A 25112-nucleotide genomic window follows, 5' to 3' on the forward strand; every position below is an offset into this window, starting at 1 on the left:
CATTGTTCGTAATTTGTCACATTATCATTCGTAATTATATAAAACAATTGAATATATATGCCATGCATCTTGATTTTTGGAATTTTCCCTATCTTAATTTTGCTTCTCTACACAAATCTCCTTCATATTTATAATTGTTGTATTTTAATATAATTACATTGAATATAAGAAATATATATACATTGAAATTTTTGCATGTTTAATGTTTTTATTGAATTTGCATAATTCATTAAGAAATAAATAACGTAAAAATATAAATAATTACTAATTAGAGAATATTATTTTATATTTTCCAGCCTTATGTTTTAAAATTACCTTGCAATTACTAACGCAAGAAACAAATTTTTTTAAAATTCCATATAATATATATACATCTTTATAAGACAGAAACTGAGCGCTACAGACATCTAGCAGAGAAAAGAAAAGCTGCAGACAGCAACCAGACATACAGGCATGTATCCAGACACACTTTTTATCCGAGATAGGAGCTCTAATTATCTTATCTACGAAGGTTTAACGCACGTCAAATGACTTTAATTTACATGAAATGATAGCGCTTATCGAGATAGGACATTATGACACAGGTTTTCTTTTCAAATAACCGAGATAGATTGATATCTCATATATAGCTAAATATATCAACATACGTAAATAGATACAAAAAATAGATTCATCCAAACAATTCGAGATTTCGAAAAGATCGCTATAATATTAAGAGATTTTTTAATCGCATTATTGGACCAACAAGATGATCTAAATTTAAAAAATGTTATCGTTAAATGGATGACAGTCTTGATATAAAAAGAGAAAAACTTTTGTCAAAATCCAACCGTTCAATCTTTCATACTATAACAGTATTCAAAGTGCAGTATAAATAAAATCGTGAAAAATAAGGAAAAAATATAACGAGAGAGAGAGAGAGATTTATTCATAATTAATTGTCACACGCGTTTTGCGATAATTGTCTCGACTTTACGGACAAATCGGGTCATTTCTCTAATCTTGCAAGTCGTTTGGAACGAAATCTAAAAGAGATGACCACAAATGACCCCGATATCCGTAAACACGCACTCGTAAAGATCCACTTTATCGGAGGCGGTCACAAAAATCATATCGACACATTCAAGCCTCTTAGTGTTCGACGTCGCACAACGCAATCATCGCTTTAATAAACCTTTCCTTCATGCATATGCGTAAATATTTACTCCCGTCCCCCGACGTCGTTCGACGACCACCGCGCAAAAGACGGAGAATCGAAAGGAATCGAGACGGAAAAGGGGGAGCGAGGACCCGAGGAGTCTCGCGGAGTCCGGAATTTCGCGGAGACGAAGCAATTGCGATCGAAGAGTCGGAGGCACAATCCAATTCGGCACCGATCGGCGTCGGGTTTCTGGCGCGATGCGGCGTCGCGTTGCGCGTTAATGCGGGATCGCGGCGAGAGAGCGGGGTCGCGGCTGCGCGCGCAGTCTGATAACGCTGAGACAGGCGAGGCGAGCACTCTCGTCCCTCGGCTCTCGGCTCTCGACTCTCGACAAGGCAAGGCAAGGCAAGGCAAGGCAAGGCAAGGGTCGGGTGCTCGTTATCAGTGCGGCAGGCGTCGGCAGGCTCGAAACGGCACTCGGTCCGCTAGTCGGCCAGGAGATCGCGCCACGAGGCGAGCCACTTTTAGATTGATTTTCAAGAGCACCGCCAAGCACGGGGCCAGCGCTCCGCGTTTATTTTAACGCGCCCAGAGGAGCGGGTACAGGGAATCCACCGATAGAGATAGTGCGGGAGAGCAACGCGACGGCGAGGCGAGAGGTTCGGCGACGGGCGATAGGCCTCTCCTCCGCGGGCGCAAGACCGGTCCGAGTCCGCTGCTGGTACCGCCGTATATTTTTCGATCGTGCCTGTCTCGGCGAGGAGACGACCAAGCGCGCGCGTACAACGCTCGTCGCGTGTGTACCATCGCGAGGAAAATACCCGTACATATCCCTGCCCGTACCTATCCGTCTATCTTTTTCCCCCCGTCGTTCTCTCCGTCGTCGCCAGTTTGTCGATTCCGCTCTTTCGACTCGCGTCCGTCCGTCTGTCTCTCGCGCCGATCCGCTCCGCTCCGTGCCTTCTTCTCTTTCTCTCTCTCTCTCTCTCTCTATCTATCTATCTATCTATCTATCTATCTATCTATCTATCTATCTATCTATCTATCTATCTATCTATCTATCTATCTATCTATCTACAGTCGTGCGCGGTGTGTGCCATCGAGTGTATCCTCGCGTGTGTGCCGCGGCGATATAGGCCCCGAGGTGTGCGCTAAGTAGGCTTCGTGGCGCAGTGCGTGAAATGAGTGACAAGGACCGCTCCTCTCCCACTCTCGTCGAAAACAGTCTCAAGTCGCTGCTCGACCAGCCCAGCATATTTCCGCTGATCGGTAAGTGCTCGGCCAATTGCAACGATCCGCGAATCGTCGAATCGCGCGCGTGTCGAGCGACCGCGCGCGGAACGCGACCTTTTCCGCGGCGATAGTCGCGATGGATTCTAAATGTTGTCCGTTCTCCGGCTCGCCTCTCCCTTTCCTTTCTCAAAGTTCGAGTTTGAGCCGAAACGATTCCCGAGAAAAGGAGTTGCGCGCGCGCGCGCGCGGGTAACGCCAGCTCGTTTTGCATTCGCGGCGCGTGCCACGCTCGTCGTTCGCCGGTCGCTCGCGAGCACGTGATTTTCGCGCTAACCGCCGCCTCGCGCCGGTTGCGCTTTCGAGAAACACCCGTCCACTTCGAAATACGCGCAAACACGCAGCTACCACAGCGCGGACTAGCGGCGATCACGCGAGCGCATTGTGCGTGGCACGCACGTCCGAGTTTGAATATTCGACGCGACCGCATTTGAATTTCTCGAGTGCGCGACTCCGCGTATCGAGAGCTACGGGAACTCGCGCTTCTTGCCATTATCGGATCACGCGACTGCCAAGGAGGGCCAAAGTGCAAAGGGCGAGAGGCGAGAATACGAGAGGAACGGATAAAGACGGAGAGGGAGGGGGAGGGAGAGAGAGAGAGAAAGAGAGAGAGAGAGAGAGAAAGGAACGGAGAAAAAGAGAGGAGTCACGGGGGACGACGTAGCACACGCTCGTCGTCGATGCGCCGACGCTGCTGGTCTGCCGATTAACCTCGTTTAGACCCCGTGGCGCACCACGTGATACGCTGCCAGCCTTACCTCGCCACGAACGCATCCAACCTACACGCTCGATTCCGCTTCGCTTCGGCGGAGCGCGAGCGTGAGGCGACTAATCTCGTACGACATAGAGAAGACCGAAGGGAAGCCACGCGACGGTGTTTCGACGTCTTTCAGTAAGGGAGATGAAGTAGTTGACTCGAGAGTAATCGATGACAATTTATTCCGAATTTACATTATTACTTACATTTTTTAATCTTCGATATTAGGGATCGGTTCAAAATATTTTGCATCCCCCGTCTCTCATTTCTCCCTCTTTTCGTTTTGTTTTTTCTAAATGCAACAATGATTTTCTTTCATCAAAGTGGAGTAGAGATATTTTAGAGTAATTTATTTTGCACGTCACATTGAAAATACTGACTGCATCGTGATATTTATGTTCTATATTGTAAAAGTAATTAAAAAGATTGTTCAATCGCTTGCGATCAATATGAAATTATCAATTCGGGAAGCTTCGTTATAAAAAGGAATGGAAAGAGGTTTAACAATTTTTTATTTATAATTCAGAGATGAAGAATTCAATCGATTGTGCAAAATCTATTTCTATTCAGCTTGTTTTGAAGTATATTTTTACAGAATTTAATGCAATCAAATCCCTTTATTTTTCTCGATTCAAAGTTAGTGAAATTAATTGAATTCGTTATTTCAATCACAATTATCAATTTTTTTATTTTCTTTTATTTTTTTCTATTTGTTATTTCTGCAATAAAAATTTCACTGTAATGTTCTCTCTCTCTCTCTCTCTCTCTCCCCCCCTCTCTCTCTCTTTGTATTTTACATAGAAAAATAGGAAAGAAACGTTTGCATAAATCAATGCAAAAATACATTTTACATTACAAAAAGTAATACCATAGAGTTAATTCCTCGCAATTCATCCATTTTTTCCGGCTAATTACGGATACGCGTTTTTCAGGAAACAGCGTTACCGTTTGATGTAAGTTGCAATCGGATGATGTAATTTTTGCGATGCAATTCGTTTCATTACGAATGATACACGAAACTAGTTGCATATCCGAATGGGAAGTAACTCGTTACTCGTCGACTCAGGAAACCGTCCCCAATTCGCTACCTCTCACCAAATCGTATTATTAATGCAATGCAAATTAAATAATTAGTATCAAACGTGGATGCGTACGCGCGATGGGGTTTGAAATTTTTACTCCGAGTTTGGCCAGCGAATATGAAAACGTATTAAGCTCTTTCATCGGATAGATTACGAAGTCCGCTCGAATTGCTTTCCCGATTGCGCAAAATGCGATTATCTAAAGTGGGTTTCGATCTCGTTTCGAAGATAAAAATGAACGAAAATTTAACGCTACTTTCGCTGTTTTTTTTATAATCAACTCATTGTACAGAATTTGACCGATGTAATTCGTTGATTTAATTTTTTATCTCAGTCATTACTTTTTATATTACTTGGAAATATGTGCTAAACTTTCGTCGTTAGAATAATTCGGCATTCTGTTTGTTCGCAAAGCAAGTTGGGGGGGAAAATGCGTCCTTGTCGCGATATCTTCTTGATAAAAGATACTATGTAGCTGCAAACATACGCATGATATGTCACGACAGCAACGCTTCGCATTACTCTCTGATACTGCAGCGTCGTAAGAACTAAATCCTCTACGTTTATCCATATGCAGATGATTTATAGTGAGAAAGAATCTATTTATTTTCAGTATTATGACACAACGCTGCGTTAGGTTTTCATAACGACTTATATTGCGATAGTGGATATCACGGCACGTAACATAAGATGCAGTGATTTTTTTAAATATCTGACCATGTTATTACTTCTTCCTTTTTTTACATCACACGAGTATCTCAGACTGACATCTTGATCTCTTCGCGTCAATTATCCGTTCTCATTATATACATAGTCTGAATATTGATATTAGATTGATCATAGTATGAATATTGATGATAATAAAAAATCGATCTTATATACGTAATGCAAAAATATCATACTTAATAAAATCGACATTACATGCAAAGAGAGAGATTGCCTATTTTATTAGTATAGTATTTTTCAATTACATATATGAATCACATGTAAATCATGTAAATTACACACATATATACGATCAATTATATAGAGACCAGATCCGTCCCTCGACTTTAAGAGGCTCACACGCAGGCAATGGAGCTTCTAATCGTGGCCTACATTTAGAGAATTCGTTTGATTTATAATGACAGAAATATGTAAGTTCAACTGGGGTTTAATAGCTCCCGATACTCATGTTTTAGGATTAAATTATTGCCGATTGATGTAACATTATGCGGAAACGTGAAACAAGACGCACCGGGGGCTCCCGAAGGGACGAGGCAAACTGCACCTCGTATATTTATGCCGATCAATAGGAGGGATATAAACGAGAGTAATAGTAGAAGGGCAGAGAGCCAGGAAGGCCCCAGACTTTCCAATTCGGCCAATAACGCCGTATAATGGCATACATCTTTATTTATCCATAATTTGTTTGAACCAACGGTTCCATCCTTTCTTCGGTCTTGCCATTTGCTTCCTCTATTTCTAATTTGGCTTGTCTTTTCTCTTCCTGCAAGTTCACTATATAAAATGCACGCTTCACAAACACGTTTAGCAATTAAGAATCGTAGACATTAATTAAAATTAATTGGAGTCTATATAATTGAGGATTCTCTCTCTTTATATTTATTTCAAGATCCTATTATCATGTTCCGTATGTTAAAAATACTGATTTTTTATTTTTCTTATCGCGATCTATTAAAATGGAAAGTGTTTTTATTTTAAAATGTGTACGTAATTATTTTTATAAAGAGGGAAACAGGGCGTGGTTGAATGAGAGAGAAAAATAATCCTCTTTTATTTGTGTTTCTTAGCTCGAATAAAAGATTAGCGTGCTGTTTGCTTCAAACTCTATGCGTCAATAAGTGATCGATGTCACTTATGGTCACTGTCGCGGACGTCATCGTTAGTGACCCTACGATTGTCGACGACGAGAAATGCAAGTCGGCAAGTAGACGCCGATAAGTCGCGCGTGCTAAGCGCCGTTTCATTTTTCATTCACTCTCTTACGATCGATATAGTTATCGCTGTTACTTTCTTATTGTCTGGAATCGCGAAATAAATCACAGATTTACGCACGCATTGTCAATAAGGCAAATGAATAGCTTTATATTATCATTATTGCATGATCAAAACTTAATCTCGAGCTATTATTACTTTGATAAGTTTATAATAATGTGTAATAATGTATAATTGTAATCGTTATTTTAAAATCTCTCAAAAGATAAATCTACGAAACCTTACAATATGTGTCTATAAAATTAGATAACCTTTGATACGATTTTTGTCTTAGCTATTTATTTTCGAAACCAACTATATTTAACGTACAAATCATGAAACGACTAGAAAAATTATTCAGCAATATATATATGTATCATTATATATATAAAATTTGTCTCTCCAACTTATTAAGAATCTCATACATTTTAGAAACCGTCAATCACTTCTGGTTGAAAACAGTTTTTTTTATTTTTTTTCTTTTGAAATGTTTTTTTTCTTTATTTTAGACGCCCTTGTCACATGTAAAATAAAAAAAAAAGACAAATGCAGTAAATGTTTAGTCGTTTTTATTCTTATGGTCTTAATTAAGATAAATCGTTCTGCATTCCATCAGAACTTTAATAATTTGACAACTGTAATATGTCGCGGTCATAAATCATCATCTCAAGGACAAGTTTTTTAAGGACGAAATACGGGCTTGTGTTAATTCCAACCATTGGAAAAAACCATGGGTCGAAAGGATTTTATATTCGATAAGTCGTATCTCTCGCTTTCGGGTAATTATCAGCTGAGATGAATCGCATCGAAAGCTCGGCATTACGTCCTGATCTCTACCGTGACTCGTGCTCTTTCACAATACATATGTTGAACGATTATTTTTGGCGTGCCAGGACCGTACACACGTCAATCCATTTGATGGATAGGCTGGAAGATCAGAAAAGAGCACCGGCAACTCGAATATGGCGCGGTATAGTGGAGCTGCTTCGCGATGCAGCTGAAGAAATATATAATATATATTCGCATCGACTTTATTTGTATTTTACACCAACTATACATCAATCAATTTCCGCGATTTAATGCAATGTTTTTTTCACGATCCATGATACTTTATACACACATACACATTTATATATATTAAATTATATATATATATATATATATATATATATATATATATATATGTTTGTGTAATTACTGTTTAACATGTCTTCTACCTAGTATACCTCTAAATAGTGTTTTTAATAATTTATGAACAAGGCTCTTATCTGATAACGATTTTGCCATACAAGAGATTATCTCTTGTTTGATTATAAATTTCACATTTTGTCAAGACTGATTAACATATCGATACAATGCGAAATCATTTCTGTTTGATTAGAGTAAAAAAAATATGATAAAAACGAGAAATAATTGATTACCTCAGCATTATTCTCCGAATGAAATAATAGCCACAATAGTGCCAACTTTATGGTGCATTACATAGTCGCTTGATCGTTTTAAGTTGGCTCCAACATCTGCCATTCACCAACAAAAAACAAGCTGGTTTTTGATGCCGTTCTAAGTCGTTCGTAGATCGTACAAAGACCAAGGTAAAGGTTAATTACCTTGTTTCTCCCGGCCACGATGACGATTTCTTCGATTACGATAGCGTTTTGTAAACACGTGTTGAATTAAAGGAAATCGATATAGGAATCTATATTTATTAAATTAAAAACCCATAATTTGTTTGAAATAAAAAATTGATTGTGAATATTTTTGTATATTGTGTGTTCTCTCTATTTTATTTATTTTAATTCTCTATCAAAAATACAATTTAATCCTTTAATAAAAAAATAAAGCATGTAGAGAAAATGTTCTCGACGTCACGTTTGTTATATATATATATATTGAGATATCTCTGCAGAATTTATTTTCACAAATTCACTTCCTCTGTTTACTCTTTTTAATCTTTTATTTTTTTTTTTTTGCGAAGACACGTTGGAAGCACTAACGACACTTTAATGTTCGATGATAATGATCCTCAAAATTATATCTTATATTTTGCTATTATTAGCCGCAGGCCAATCGGAGAGATTATTCGTCTCGTACACCTCTAACTGTTTCAAGGTCTGTCGCGATATCCGCGAGTCTCTCTCAAGAAACGTTTAGCACCGCGCGATTTTGCTCGTTAGCACGTGTTGCTCGATTCTCGTCGAGGTACTCATCTACTTTGCGAATGTCGACGGAGTAGAGAAAATTTGCAAGGAGATTATATTGCGCAGCATATATCGACTATATATTTCATAGGAATTTAGTAAATAAAAAATAAAGAAACGATAAATTTTTCCTCATTTTATCTCTTCTTTCGCGGACTTATGAGTAAGCTAAAAGTTATCTCTCTAGGAAATTGTTCGCGGAACAATAAACTTATCAGTTGGAACGTAGTGTTCCAGTTTCAGCGAGTATTAATTTAGACACGACTATCGCTTTATATAGTCAACAGGTAAACGTGTGTGCGTTGGAGATACGACTGAAGTATCCGATAAGAAATTATTGCGAGCGGTATTCATCGAATTGCTCGTTTTAGTTGCAAAAATACAACGTTAATAAATATCGATCGATATCTCGAAGTTAAACGTCGCGGTCGATCGACGCGCGTTTTTGTAGAAGCGTCTTCTTTATCTTTAACTAAAGATTTGGACTGTCGAGGCGATCGCTCGTGGCCTGGCGTGGCCTCCAAGCGAGTACCGCTTCCCTGGCAACCCGCCAAAACTTATGCCAGGTTTCAACATACCGGCCGACATGAGTATTTTCGGTTTCGCGGCGAAACGACGACGAGTCTCTCTCTCTTTTCCGCGTCTCTTTCTCTCTCTCTGTCTCTTTCTTTCTCTATTCGTCTTCCTCTTGATACGCTTCTTTGAAGGAAAACGAAGGAAACGATCTGCACCATTAGATCGGCAAACAAGCAGACGCTGTTGTCGACGCACGAATTTTCTAACGACGTAACTCGATTATTTTAATTTTCGACGTTACGATACATACAAATGTCTTGTTTACTATTCTTATCGTTCTACGTAAGATCGAAAATTGAAACAACTGAAATTAACTGGTTTCCGAATCCCTCCTCTCGCCTGTTGAGCCACTTGTCGAAGCACAAGTGTAAAATGTTTAATTAACGTTCGGCATGAGGAGTGTGACGACAATACATGATTAGTCTCGTGATAAAACGGTCTCTCGTTACACTGGTACAGGCTATCATTATACCGGAGGAAAATAAATAATCATTTTTTCCGCTTTATTTTCCAAGAAATCTTCTCGAGCGAGCTATTTTACGTTTAAAAGAACGACCGGTTCAAATTATGATTTAATATCAATCGTTATTTAATGCTAATAATAATATTTCCTGTGGAAAATATTCAATGTTAACGACGATCATTAATTGCACCAATTCAAACGTAATTCATCAATGCGACTAATCATTCATCATCGCAAGAACTATTCTCTGCATTAGTCATCGTCTGTTAGACAGTTGGTTAACCAGTCGATAATATACGAAGGAAAGATTAATATAATGACATAAATTACACAATTATGCATTGGAGTGCGTAGTTTCAGAAACGAGATATAGCTTTTACGTTGTCGAAGCCAACATAAATATACGGCAGGCTATAAATAAACTTTAGATTGTCTTATTAATTGTCCAATATTGCGTATAAACGTAATGTTTATATAGATAATCATCTTTCGGTCTTTCCGTTTGAATGCAGGTTCACTGAACGTAAGTTCCCTTGAACGAAGTACGCATAATGAATCGATATGATAACATTCGATAGTCTCGTCTCTATTCAATACGTGTGTGTGATATCCGATAGATGAAATGATTCGAATTCAAATATATATGCAGTTTAAGATTTAAACTCAAATATATAGATTGAATATTCAATTTTGCTAGTTAGATATATAAAAAATGATCATATTTGAAATTATTGATGAAAACATTCAAATTCGCGTGAAATCGAATTTTATAATCGAATTTAAATAGCCGACATGAGAAAATTACAATCCTTGGAAAAAAAATGGATTTTTTTCTTGAAAATCGAAAAAATGTGCCCCTAAAATACCATCGTTCGCCCGCGTTTCGAGATGTGCGTATGTGTTGGCTAGTGACACGCACTTATCATTCACAGCTGGCAATGCGAAACACCGTCACGATGCATCTTGCGTCTAGTCCTAGAGTTGCTAGGCGAAATAGTCACGCGGTGCGAGCGTACATGCGTGTGCAGACTCGTCATTAGCGCGACTATCATTAGCCGACAAGGCCGTGTTCAGGTCTGTCGACAGGCGCCGCGGGCCCCGTGCGCCATTTCTCAGGGGGCTCGAGTTTCAATGCCACGTGATGGGCAGCGTAATTTCGATTAATCTCTCTTTGTCTCTTTCTCTCACCTCAAAATCGCGCCTTTTTCTTTCTCGTAACCCGAAGAACGTACAAAGAATTAACAACAAGTTACATGTTATACAAAGTCAATTATAATAATTAATATAAAAGATATTAAAGTAAAAGGACATATATAAATACATGAGATTTCAAAACTTGCGTAGAGTTTACAACAGTATAAGAGGCTGTCTTGGATATTGTAATTTAAATATATATCTGTGCAAGATTCACACAATTAAATGTGTAAAATGCTTTGTGCGTCAAAATACGAATGAATAATTCGCTCATTGATTTACATATATTTCCTGAAAGAAACTTTGCCCTGCCCTGATTCCTAAACGTCACCGGACGTATTTGAAGACTGAGGATCTTGAGGATTATCTTGCAAACGCATTTCGTCCGAATATTCGGATATGGATGTTTCGCTTTTGCGCGAGGCATCTTTGAAAGTTTCATTTTCCCTCGATTCCGGAACCATCGCCTCGGTTTCTATCTCGCCGGGATCAGTGCGCGTTCTAGTTCTTCCTCTGGTTCTCGTTCTTCTCCTTCTTCCTCCCCTTCTTCTTCTTCTACTGCGTCTCCTTCGAGGTCTGCCTCTCCTCCGTCTGGCGCGTGATGGTCTCCTACGTCTTCTTCTTCGTCTCGCGCTTCTCCTTCTCATTCTCTTTCTCCTTTCCTTTTCCCTCCTTTCTCTCTCTCTCCTTTCCCTCGCTCTTTTTCTTGCTCTTGCCTTTTCTCTTTTCCTCTTACGTACGCCGAATCGCCAAGGTTGAGCTGGACAAGGTTCCATCACTCCGTCACCCGTTCCATCCCCCAACGATAACTGTCCGAGGTAATCGCGATTGCACGAATAGTATCCGCTATGAATGCCAGTGAAATAGTTCGATATATATAATAACAGTGATTTTCTTGGCATAAATTATGAATTATTACAATCGTCTTCTCGCATTCAAAATTTCCTACAATTCTTGTCGTCGAAGACTGCGTATACATATTGAGAAATAATTTATAAATGGCAGAAAAAAATCCTCCTTTTCCGTTTAATTACTCAACATTTGAAAGTTAAATTCAATTCTCTCAATGACTACATTAAAAGTCATTAAAAGTCATATCGATGCTACATTACGTTATACCATCGTATGACAAAGCAGTTATTTGATCAAGTGAGAGTATCGTGTGTGCAAAGCGATCAAAATATTTTTTCACAAAGTGGGTCACGTATCTCCCACGCAATCGTGACTTAATCTATTGCGCTTTATTTTTGACCCAGCGGCTTTATCATTGGCACATTGATAAGCGAGTTTTTTTCGTGGTGCAGAAAAAAATGGTATCTTAAATACGTCCAATATATTATGCGAATTTACTATCTCTCTTCTAATTGACACCCGCACAATTTTCGAGGGAAATCAAAACATATTAAATGATTTATAACGTTTCAAATAAATTTCGACGATAATTTCAACGCGACTAATCTCACTCAACTATAAATGCTTTATGATGTAAATATTTTTAAATAATACACGTTGTGTATTATCGAGAAAAATTGCTCGTCAAATAAAACTTTTAATTAAGTGTAATCGCCATCAGCGATTAATAGGAATAAATCGATTCGGATTTGTACCTCCTGGACCGCTGCAGGATTCCGTAGGACAAGCCGCGTTCTAAAGCGACTCGAACCTGCCGTCTGATATCTTCTTTAGGAACATCGTACTCCTGGGAAATATAGTTACTAATTTCCCGCGACGTCGAGCCTTGGACATCTTGCAGTCTACGTATAGCGTTTACAACCAGTGCCTCGACCTTTGGAGTCCGCCTGGCGGGCATTTCTACTAACGATTTTAACAAATATTCTATATGCTCTGTGTACGTATACAGCCGTCATTTCCTTTAATAATTTTTTTCATTATCAATGTTGCAATCAATCATTAAAAAAACATATAAGACCTATGAGCTCTAACATTAGCTCTAACGCTAGAATTAATTTTTACTGAAGAATTTGAAAGTCTGAAATTCCAAGGATTTATAGAGATCTAAGAATATCGCTACGTAAAGACTTAATGACGTCTAAGGGTCTACTCGGATTGAATGTAGGGATATCTACCTGCATTGAGTAAAATATGACAGGAATGTATTTGATTATACTTCCTTTCCAAGAACACGTGTCGCAACCCATCAGATATAGACGCCGCGATAAAATACTAATAAAATACTAGAATATTAACAATACTAAATCATTTTATATCTCTTGTATTTTTTTTTATTGATACTTTTAATTCAGCACGCGAAATTTTCATTGATTTCAACAAGATAGTATCCAAGGGAAATGATCGTCATTCTGACCATGCGATCATAATATCTTTGTTTTCTCGATTTTTTGTATCGAAAATATCGAAATCACTATAGCTATGATTATTTAAGATGCAATAAATGAGTGAGTCATAACCATATTACACATATTGTAATGGACACTAAAATATATAAACTTTAAAAATATTTTTTTTAGAAAAAATTACGCGAGTTTTCAGTTTCGCATTCAATAATAGTCGTATAGCTTTTACCAGTTTTCCTTGAACTTCGTTCTGAGCTATCTAGCGCAACTCGTGTAATCAGACAATCAAAGTACGACAACGGAATTCCTCGCCAAACCGAATAAGTTACGATTAAATCAAACATGTTTAATATCTAACAATTTCTCTCAAATTGATCAGCAACTGCCACACTTAAATCAATATTTATATTCGGTCTGAAAATAGTGAGAAAAAAATTTCTAATTATATACATGTATAATTATAAATTTTTATCAAAATTGTATGTAAATATTGATTTCTATAAATTATTATATTACTATTTTTATTAGCTATTTTATATAATTTTATTTATTATTTTCATATTATACTCTTTATATTATTGATTCTTTGAAAATTATCAAGTTTATAAATTTCTAGACGAAACAAGTTTTTAGTTTTTATAAAAAAAGAAAAGAAAGATTTCACATCAAATTACTATGTTCTTTGATTCAGAATAATCATATTTAGCAGCATAAAGCCATTATTATTTCAGGAAAAACAATATTTTATAGATTAAAATGTCTATTTGTAGCGAGTCTGCTCGTCCTCCTCTTTCCTCGCTCTTTTTCTGCCGCTATCTCGAACAGAAATAAAACGGCACAAAATGGCACCAGGGAAGCATGTCAGACCTTTGTGTCGTGACAGTTTGGAATTCTTTTCTTATACCTTCGTAAATATAGTTCTCTTCCGGCTGTTTGAATTATCAAAACGAAATGCCGAGACACTATAATTACATTTTCTCGATGTAAAAAATATTATATTCAACTTGATACACTATGCTATTGTGTTCTGCTACAAGTATAATCGACGCAACAGGGATGTGCATTTTTTTATTTTAGGAGTACATTATTCGATAAATTAAGCCGCATCAAGTTATTTATGCGTACAAGGATCTCGTAGGTGTCCCGTACAATCGAAGAGAGCGCATATATTTGAATTAAATTAATCAATTTTTTTATAAATGCGTATGGCGTGATAACGAGAAGTATGTCTGTCTTATCACAAAACGGCGCGACTTATCGTTTTATCGATGGTATTGCAACTATGAGCATTGGAGATTGATACGTTTTATTAGATTTACTTATTGTTGTAAATGTGATCAGATCTGTTAAAAATGATCGACTGGTTTTTGAAGTACTTTCAATAACATTATCAAAAATTGATTAATTCGTTATATGTTATTGGCGACCGAAAAGAAGTAAATATATCGCTTCAAGCGTTTATTGATGTTTGCATTATTTATATAGAATGTCTCATACTTATATCGCGCTTCCTTCCTTTCATTTATTGATTTTTTTACGAAGACAACTCTTTTAATTTATCTCTTGATAAACGATACTTTTTTTTAATCATTTCTTTTAAATGTTAAAAGTAGCTTGATGATTAAAATTTTCTGAAATAAATTTTTTTTTATTTTACTTGAAAAAATGATTAAAATTGCTATATTTAAATTATTATTATTTACATATATTTATATAAAATTGCTTATAATTATTAATTATTACTATTTTTATTTTGTGATTTATAATAAAGACAAATTTAATATTACTCCAAGAGAATTCATATGTCAGGCAAATGTGGGAAAGCTGAGCATTTTATACATGTATATACATACCTATATATGTATATATAATTTTTTCCGAATAGTTTTATAATTTTACGGGCTATAATTCGAAAAATCAAATTCGATGGTGGAAAAATTTTTTATCGAATAACGTTAGCGCAAGTTCCTGCAGAGTGCAGCACAAATCACTCGTAGACTCTACTGGCATCTGGTACTGCTTCGAGGAAATTGGCTCGTCGAAAGCCCGTACTGATACGCTCGCAATGATAACACAGAAACTGCCAATATCCTAGTCTGATAGCTTCATCGCGCAATTTTTTCCTATACCGATAATAATAATTAAATGCCCCTATCTAAATCCGGCAAGTATGAGAAACAGCTGATGAAATATCGCGGTAATTTTATTTCCCTCGACGCACGCGTCTCGTTGCGTACAAGAGAAAATGAGAAAAAATGTCTGAAAGTTATTAATGAATTTCCATGAGAAAATATACGTCTTCAAAGCATTCACCTGCGCGTGTGCAAGGGCACCGGATACGCAAATCGCACACATAAACGTGTTGCAGACCACTAATGTTGCTGTGCGTTTGTCACACATGACACACATACACGTTCCCGACAAATGATGATTATTGCCGGTACACGAACAATGTTATGTGCTCAATAGCAATAAAAACTATCTATACTTTATAATAGAATTGTCGCGTTTTTGCATTATTTATATATTTGCATTCTTATAATTAATTTCAATTTATTTGTAGCTTTGAATAAAATAAAATTGCTATATCTACATAATTAATGACAATAATTGAGAAACAAATTCTACGATTGTATTATCGTTCAAGAGAAATACTCTAATTACCGAGTAAAGGTTGAACGTAAAAGATAAAATCCCCCCAAAAAACGACAAAGTCTTAATATGAAATGAAGAATATTTTTTATCATGGCGCACACATTCACATATATATGTGCGCGCGCTATTAATGTGCGTCCATTGTTAGCATTTTCGACCTTGCAGCACGCGAGAATATGCACGGGGAATAATCGGGATGGTCAAGGAGAAGTTATTGAATAATCAGCTTTGCGAGGAAAAAAAATGATTGCGCCGCCTATGAATGAAAAGAAGGAAGCCATGAATTTCTGATTACCGTACATTTTGTAAACATCATTTCAGAGCGGAGATCACGAATAACGATGTATCTGTGGACAGGTAAAAACCTTCACCATAATCGTACCGTCATTTCCTCCGTCCATAAAGATTTTTGTGACACGACACTAATAACCGTGGAACAAAGTCTTCAGAAGGAAAAAAAATACATTCTTAGACCAATCATATCCTAAGCGAGATGCCTTTTTTTACTCGCTAAATCTACGATGTCTTAAAAATGTTACGTCAACTTTGCACTAACGGATGGATATAGAAAGAGTCTCGGGAACAATATTAATATACGCGATAAATATCGACAGAAGCGAATTATCCGCACATATCGCAAACGAATGCATGATCGGATATGATGTATATGTACTTTCTTCTCTTTTTGGAGATTCTCAAAATTTTCAATTGTCCTCTCCGTGAGATCACTAATGTCAGCGAATGCATGCGATTTAGAGCGTAATCATCGCGCGCCTCTCTTACGAGATACTTATTATCGCTATAAGGATGAATCTGTAATATCGAGACGAGCCAGGCTGAGCGAAAGTGCCTCGACCGCATAAATGTCGGCCGGGAACACCGAGAACGTGGCTTAACGAATGTGGAGAGATCGGTGAACCGGAAGCGAAAGGCGCGCGCGCGCAGCTTCACGATTCGTTTGATACGACGTATACATAAGATCGTCAGTCTCCTGGTCTTTAACGCTTCGCGGAACTAGAAATCTCCTTTTCACGCTCAAATCGCGTAAATTTTATTCACGCATTTCTATAACTCTAATTCGCGCGTGAGAGCGGGAATTTTTTTTTTTAACCGCGGTGGATTAACCATAAAGTGAACATAGGACACCCAAGACGAATGACAAACAGATTTCATTTGAGGAATCCAAAAAACGAGAGGCGCATATTATTTATTACGAAAGGAGAAGAATGAAAAAGGAGAGAATCTTTAATTAATCATAATTGACTCCAATCTCTTTACCGTAATTATTTGTCACGCATAATCTCTTTCTATAAAGGTACCTCGATTATATATATATATATATATATATATATATATATATATATATATATATATATAATACTTCTCCTTCGCGTACGAGCAATTCTCTAACGGATTAGATCGGATTGTTCTTGCCGGTGTATCACTTTTATTACGTTTACATTCATCGCGAGAAATAATTGTTTCCACGTGTCGATTAAAAGCTAATTATCACGTTACGCTTGCGATGCAACGCGACCTTCGGCGCTGTCGAGCCGGACACGGATATTTCTATAGGCGCGTCCGTTCAGATTACCGTGAGCGCGCTTTCGCGTAATCAACGCGCTTCTCGTAATTTCGCGACGGTATCCTCTCTCGAGTTTTTCCGTCGCGCTAAAAAAAAAACTCGTAATTTTTAACGAGAGAAGCATCCCGATTGAAAATTGGAAACCCGACACAAATGGAACGTGACCTCCAAGTCTCGTATATCTCGAGAGAAAGAGAGAGAGAGAGAGAGAGAGAGAGGGGCTGGGGATGTAGCGCGGAGAGACTCGATGTATCGGAAACGGGCGCCCACGTGCGCTATTTGATGCAGTGCGATTCACGTGGCGCAACACGTGAGTCGGCGGCAGCTATCGCGCCGGGATTTCTGCCGAGGGTAGATTCGCGGGTGGCGCGACAAGGAGGCGGAGGGATCGTTAAATGTGAAGCGAAAAAAAGAAAGGAGCGCGGGGAAAGGGGACGAGAGGGACGGAGGGGGAATATTTGCTCTCTCTCTCTCTCTCTCTCTCTCTCTCCTTTGGATACCGGTCGCTATTTTAGATAGCGTTGTGCAATTATTACCAGAGCGAAACGAAGAACGGAAATCTCTTTGATATCGTGCCGCAGTAGTCGTCCCGATTCTTCGCATGACTTTCGCACGACATTATTTCGGAGTGTCCAGTGTCTTATCAGTAGCCAAATGCGAGAAACAATTTCTACAAGTTCACATTCCTTTAAGAATTGGGTTAATCTTAGTTAAGGATGTTTTGTGCCTATTTTCAAAATATTGAGAATTTAATGAAAATTGTACAGAATGTCCATACATATGTTTAGTATCTTCAGTACAATTTTTAAATCGATTCACTAAAGCGTTCGCAAGTTATAAGAATTTTAATTTGCACCGAATTAACACGTGTTTTTATGGGAAACGTATAACCACGTCGATTCAAATGACAAAAACACATGGAAATAACATTCAGAATTTGTTTAAAATTTGCAAAAGTTTAGATACAGAGGAAATATTTGTCAAATAATATTATACAAGTACTAATTGGTTAAAAAGATATTAAATACAATTCAATGAAGTTAACCATGTATCTGTCACAAGGCGAAATTCTCTGCCAAAAGTTAATCATTTTGATTAACAAAATTCGGAATGTTTCAGGAAAAACGCAATAAATATTAAAAAATACATCTCTGCACTATAGCTAAGATCAAATTCTAATATTTCACATAATTTCTTACTCAAAATACACCAAAAGTGAATATATTCGTCAATATTGATTTTCAGCTACTTTTTGCTGGGATTGTACATACAAAACATCCTTAATGAAGTTTTAATCTAACCGATCGCGGCCACGTTAACTCTAATCTTTTAAAGTCTAAGAATCAAGCGGTTTCAATTTCCTTTTATTCGATACGTGACGTTCATTCGCGGGATAGGGCGATACAAGAGACAAGGGAATTACTTTATATGTAGCGTTGATTCAGATGGACTATAGGGAATCGTCGGAACAATTTATATTTTAATCGTCTCATCTCAGTGTGTATCGCGAGAGAGATAGAAGGAGAGAGAGGGAGAGAAACAGACGAGGCAAGTTTTTATCTGTCGCAGGCTGTAGCAGGCGATAGTCTATAGTCTATACGATTCATCTGCTTCAATTATTAAACGAGGAGAAAAAGGAAAAATAAATGCGGCATCACGCACGACAGAGTCAGAATCGCATGGCCCACGCCGATCTCCGCGTCTAAGCATCGACGTCTACCGGAATACAATCGTCGCTCAACCGGAAAATATAAAGGGATGTGCGGACGACGTCCATAAATCGTCGGGCGATGCTGCGGTTGACAGATCGAGTCGGGAGTAAAAAAAAAATGCTGATAAAACCTAATGGATCAGACAGCTCATAATAACTATCGCATATTCGTGAGTCATATTAAGATTCATATTAATTATTAATAAGTTTTATCTTTCGATTCATATAGCGTTATACACAATCTTCGTGAAAGATTAATGAAAAATTTCAACAGCCGTAAGATAAACGTGAACGCACCAAATGCAAATAGTCTGATCTAATCAATTTTTTCACGAAAAATATGATGCATCTTTCTTGGATTTTTAGAGTAATTAAGTATCGAAAAACATTTCGGTGATTAACCTTTAAATTAATAATCTAATTATAGGTGAAAGGCTTATATCTTCCCGAGTCTAAAAAATAAAACTTTGCTTAACTCACGAAAAATATCAAATTAATTAAAAACGTCAAATTATTTCTAGTTCAAGAGCTATTTATTATTAATAAAGGATTGCTTCCAAATTGATTAAGAATACTCGTCATTCTTTCCAACTCGTGCAAAAAAACTATTTTCGATTCTCCTGCATTTATATCACTATCTATTGAATAATGCTTATTTATAAGTGATTGTTAGCGAGTGATGTAATGTTACATGAAAAGAGTAAGAAGAGAGGTTGCCAGGCGAGAGAAATTCCGGTGATCGCAAATATGTGTACATACGAGTACGTTGACCTGAAATGACCTGACCTGCGACAACTTAACATGTCCGGCGATAAACTGCCGTATATCAAAGTAATTTCATGCGCGGATCATCGGTTCCGATATACATATATATAGATACGTTACGTAGTGGCCGGTGCGCTACTTTTACGTAAATGGAAATATGCGTACAGTCTTCTGCATATCTACATGTGTGTGTATACGCGTAAGTAATTCGATGACGTTGCACTCGCTTCAAACTGACAACATCGGCTATTAATGACCGCGCTTTTCTTACGATTCTCATCTCAGGATCATTCATCGAAAGTGTTTTTTACAAATTTTACTCGCGAAATTTCAGAGACTTCTCAAAAATTTAATAATATATTACGTAATAAGAAAATATTGCGAGTCTGAAAAGAATCTTTTTTTGGCAATCTCAAAGATATATATCATCGACTCGTGTATAGATACGGGCCGACAACTGTCACTCATTATCGCGTTTATTGATTATGATTTCGAATGAATGCTATTCACGTTTAAATGAGAGAAGCGAGTGAATTACATTTTGGTACGCTCGACGCTCACCTGTATAATACTCATCCGACACGGAATTAACGCCGGAGCGCGCAGATATACCCAAGTGGAGTTGTGGGCGAACACGTGACCGAGGAACGTGCCTCTCCCGGTGCACGTGGACCCGGGCGCATCCCCCGACGTCGGCCGCTGACGCGCCTCGTGCCTTCAACCCTCTTTCGTTCGAAGGCGGAGGAAAAGCTTCCGTTCGTCTCAGTCATCGCCGAGTCTCCTCAGGCTGTGTGTGTGCGAAATTGCATCGCCGATTTTCGCGAGTCGACGCGCTACGAGGGGAGAGTCTCGTCGCTTCGAGAACACGAAGCCGCGAATCGAAATCGTATACGTGTTATTCGCGCGCGTAAAAATTTGCTCGATATTATAAATTCGAGGGACACATTAATCATCATGGTGTTTATAATTTTTCGCGATCGCGATTACGTTCTCGATTCAGGCCACGAGGCAAGAATGACAATCGATAGATTTAAACGACATCATCTCGAAGAAGCTCACTTTTGGATTCGCGTCGCGGTAACGCGACGAGTTTAATTCATCGAATCGAGATCGACTGTAAGGCAACGAAGGCTTCCTTTCGCGGCAATAATCGACAGTTACGGCGAAATGTAACACTTGTTCCTTTATATGATAGTGATTTTCTACATTATTTGTTTAAACTTATCCGTAATGCATCCAACTTGCATTTTTTAACATAAAGATTTGAAAAATTTGCGATTAGCCAATGCTATTATATTTTTGCTTTATATATTTCGAGTGATTGAATAATCTCAATTTTCTAAATTGTGTATGTTATATTATTTCAAATATGAACATAAATGGACAAATACTCATATAACATTTAAAACTAATAAAGATTCATTAAATTATTTTTTATATTAATTACTTTGTATTAAGTATTTTTAATTTTTGCTTTGCTTTGTTTTTGAGCTTTCCATTCCTATTTTCTTCTAAATTAAAAAGTATCGTGTCGAATATATTCTATGTTTTATAAGTGAAGTAAAGCTATCAAATATATCTAAAAAATTCCATTTTTTATTTTTTTATGTATCTTAATCCAACGGACAAAGTTAGAAATAAACGATATTATTCTTTTATGTTTGAATAGTCGAATAGAATATTACGGAGGATATTTGAAAAAAATATGTAACTATTTACATGAATGACAAGTTTTTTTTAATCTGTTTCTATGCATTTATGTGTAGAATTCATGGATAGTTTGATGACAATTTGCCGAATGCAAAAAACTGGATAAAGCAAATATAATATATTTGTTAATGTGACTGATAAAAGTATAAGAATATAAATCGTGAATAAAAACTGCAACCACGACTGAAATGATAAAAAATCTAATCACATACGTCATCGTATATAATCAATAAATTATTTCGCGACGCAAGAAAACATATTAAAAATTAACATTTTTGCAATAATTAATATAAAATAAATCAATAATCATAAAGAGAAAAATATCCCTAATAACGTGGCATCAAAATTAATCAATATTAGGACTTGAAATGATAACGTGAAATAATAACAGACAATTTTTGACTAAAAATCGAAGACAGACATGGTACCGAATCTTGAGTGATTGTATGAAAACTGTTTGCATTAAACGCATCTTACATCCAATAAGAAAAAGAGAGAAAATACTGTCGAATCCAGAATGGATTCCTGCGGCTGGACGCGAATGGGAAACGAAGAGAGAGAGGAGATGGCCGGTGCGGACGCGGCCGCCTCCTGGCAGCAGTGTTATACCTGGTGCACACCATACTCGCATCCGCATCCGCACCCCCACCATCACCACACGCTTCATCCCCGTCAATATCAGGGTAGCCAGTATCAGCAGCTCCCGGGGAGCGCCTCCGCCGCCGCAAACGCTTCCACCACCCACTACCCATCCTCCCAGCAGCATCATCTGCAGCTGCAAACCGCCCAGCCGCCGCCTCTGGACCAACAGCAGCATCTTCACCCTATTAGAGGACAAACCGGGCTCAGGAGAGCACTTTCTTATGACGGACCAGGTATCCAAATCACGCCAAAATATCTTGATGTCGGCGATATCGATCAGCTTTGTAAATGAAAATTAGGTGAAACTCAATTTCTCATATTACGATTACCCTACATGCGTCCTCTATAAATATGCTAACGATTAATAATAATCGTTTTTACGAGAGACCGATTTAATTCCGCGTCGCGGAAGCTGATTACATTTCCGACAATCCTGGCCTTGGCTGCTGGATATTCCAAATTATCTTTCTCGCCGCGCTCCGAGGAGAATTCTCCTTGGACGCGAAATTATATAAGTGCCCCGGTCGATAGTCACGCAACGTCAATCACCAAATGGATCGATCCTATCGAAAGGGTTAATATACCCCCATCGGTCTCGAGCTAGCCTCTCCTCTGCTCACATATCTTAAAAATATCATGTTGATTATAATTCCATTCTCTCATATACTCTAGCTATGCCCAGGAGGATCGTGTTTCTTCGTCGCGAGTTTTCTATGATATTATCTCTTCTATCGTATAATACAAAGATATTATTAAAAAAGATGTAGAATTCTAAAATTTATATTCTCAGATGGCTGAGAGATTTAATACGGCTCCAATAAAAATAATATTTATTCATACACATATTACTACTGACAATTTTGTCCGGCGTCGATTGTCTATCGATAAAGTTACTCAAGAAGATCCATTTTTGTTCTAAGAACTAGATTAAAATAATGAAAACTATATAGCTTCGAGCGGAAAAACGGCAAAGTGAAAATGTATTTCAAATTTTACATTCTACCAATTAACTTTTACAATAAATGCAGAAGAATAAGCAACATTTATGCAGCGACACAAAGCGTATCTTGCGATGGCAATAAAATTACAGATTTTATTGCCTCCAGTGACAACAAAATACAACAATGAAAAAAAAGTCGATTTTGGTGTCAGGCACTTTCATACTTTTTTTTTATTAACGTAGGTCGTAAATGATAAGCGGATGGATTCGCGGATTAGGAATTTTCATCTTCGCGCGACGCCGGCGTCGGAATGGCGAAGATGCCGAACGCAATTTTTCCGGAAGCGTATTGCGTAACGCGTTTCGCGACGAAAGGGATTGCCCTGTCGCGGAACCCTTCGCGAAGACAAGGGGGGAGGATAATCGCCCACGCAACCATCGGTAAATAGTCCGCTGAATTATTCATGGGAATCTGTTGCTTCCATCCAAACGGCTGTATCGCCGGTCTCGCATTGCGGATTTGTTTAAGATTTTGTTTAACCAAAAAATACGTTGAGAAATAACGTTGAGATTGACTCACTAAAACGTTGAGATTGACTCACTAAAACACGGAGGAATAAATCAAATTATTTTTAAAATTCACAATTCTTTTTTGCGCGATAGAACGGACATAATTTATTTAAAATTTATTATCAGACTGGTTATTTTTATGTCGAATCACCTAAATCTCTTACATCATCTTGTAAAATCGTGAAATTGGCCATGTATATATTGTGAACATTTAATAACTTCCATTAAAACTTTACTTTTGATAACTTAAACGCTCGTAACAATGCATAAAAAAATTGTCGAAAATAAGAAATTATGACTTATGATGTAAAGTTTGTGAATAACGTATATGTATAGATAGTAAAACGTAATCTAAGAATAGTAGCGTTACAATGTGATTCTGCGTAGAGATGACGCATTTCAATGACATCATTAAAATTGCATGCACTATAATTATATTTCTTTGTTAGTATTTCCCGCGATGCGTCGATTGTACTTTTCGTGAGCGCGTTATTTATTCATGATGCTCTCATATAAATATTTATTAATACGTTTGCCATCTATCTAATGAAACAAACTTTTCTTCTCTTATGATTTCTTATGATTGATCTCTTCGACTCAGGAACGGATAACTACTTATCGTGGTCTGGAGAGCTATTATGTAACTATTTATGATTCCGATTGGAAACGTAAGTTTCCGACTAGTGATTCTGTCCCAAATCTGATCGCGATCCATTTTTTGTTATTGAAATCTTGTCGAGATTCGAGTGAATCCGAATCAATCACACTTCGGTTGTCAACAATAATTTTTGTAATTTTATTCCGATTGGAATTGAATTTCCATTCACTCGCAAAGTGTCAGCAATATTTCGATCGTTTCGAATATTGATGTGATTTGTATTTATAAGTTACGTGATGAGAAGCGTCGTTATTCCGATCAAAAACGATTTCAATAGATAGATAATAGCTCTTCTAAAATTAATAATTTCTATACATTTCTTCTGCCACTCTCTACAAATGTAATAAAAAAAAATGAAAAGTCCACATATTAATATAATTATTTCCTACATCATGAATTTACTTGCTTTAAAATTCAATTATGTAATGTAAATTCGTCTTAGTTTATTGTTGAAAAGAATTGCCCAGAAAATGCAGGGGGATGTACCGAGACGGTAATCGTGTTTACTCGAGAAAAGCGATTGCAAATGGAAATCACTGTTACGTTCACGATTATTTTCTGTCCCATGGAAATTTGAAAGGTAATCTCGATAGCGAAATAAACAACAACGTCCATCATGTGGAGCGACATAACACGGAAACTGTATTTAATCGTGCGATTTCCATGAACGGCATTCCTTTCACCATGTCGTTCTTTTCGCGCGCAATACTCGCCTTTATATTACTCCATTATTCAAATCGCGTCTCGTCCGGTCAGTTTTAAGATGTATGAGAGAATATAACTTTGAAAACAGACCGCAATCCGCATTATCTGTAAAATTCCTTTCGATTACAGATAGATCGTGTTTTTATTTCATATTCTATCAAATTTTGATTAAATAAGA

General features: G+C 37.4%; 3 protein-coding genes across 8 annotated transcripts in view; 2 read left to right on the forward strand and 1 right to left on the reverse strand.

Moving 5' to 3' along the window:
- The first annotated feature begins 1457 nt into the window (after window positions 1–1457).
- Window positions 1458–25112, forward strand: part of LOC105248038 (thyrotroph embryonic factor) — a 67531-nt gene continuing 43876 nt past the window's right edge. Inside the window, exons 1-2 of one of the 6 annotated variants that reach the window (XM_025411263.1) lie at window positions 1466–2132; window positions 2167–2410. In XM_025411263.1, the coding sequence (XP_025267048.1) occupies window positions 2323–2410 (88 nt within the window). In that variant the 5' untranslated portion in view covers window positions 1466–2132; window positions 2167–2322. Of the gene's footprint in view, window positions 2411–25112 lie in introns of all 6 variants that reach the window. The other 5 variants (XM_025411264.1, XM_025411268.1, XM_025411262.1 and 2 more) reach the window with 5 other exon arrangements.
- LOC112638856 (luc7-like protein 3) lies at window positions 10235–12488 on the reverse strand. Its single transcript, XM_025411275.1, has 2 exons — window positions 12286–12488; window positions 10235–11524 (listed from the first exon to the last, which is right to left on the reverse strand). Exons 1-2 carry the CDS (start codon window positions 12486–12488, stop codon window positions 10999–11001), a joined length of 729 nt encoding a protein of 242 aa, XP_025267060.1. The 3' UTR covers window positions 10235–10998.
- On the forward strand, window positions 21783–22359 carry LOC112638855 (selenoprotein P-like). The gene has a single exon (XM_025411274.1). It carries the CDS (start codon window positions 21937–21939, stop codon window positions 22351–22353), a length of 417 nt encoding a protein of 138 aa, XP_025267059.1. The 5' UTR covers window positions 21783–21936; the 3' UTR covers window positions 22354–22359.

This window comes from Camponotus floridanus, unplaced genomic scaffold, assembly GCF_003227725.1.
Source record: "Camponotus floridanus strain SB8 unplaced genomic scaffold, Cflo_v7.5 scaffold39, whole genome shotgun sequence".
In the NCBI taxonomy this organism is placed as follows: domain Eukaryota; kingdom Metazoa; phylum Arthropoda; class Insecta; order Hymenoptera; family Formicidae; genus Camponotus; species Camponotus floridanus.

What these genes read in the sequence shown, in the direction of transcription:
- LOC112638855 (XM_025411274.1), top strand. Translation starts at nt 21,937, where the DNA reads ATGGATTCCTGCGGCTGGACGCGAATGGGAAACGAAGAGAGAGAGGAG.
- LOC112638856 (XM_025411275.1), bottom strand. Translation starts at nt 12,488, where the DNA reads ATGCCCGCCAGGCGGACTCCAAAGGTCGAGGCACTGGTTGTAAACGCT. An exon ending in ATCCTGCAGCGGTCCAGGAG is followed by an intron (nt 11,525 to 12,285) that starts GTACAAATCCGA and finishes TGGCATTCATAG; the next exon opens with CGGATACTATTCGTGCAATC.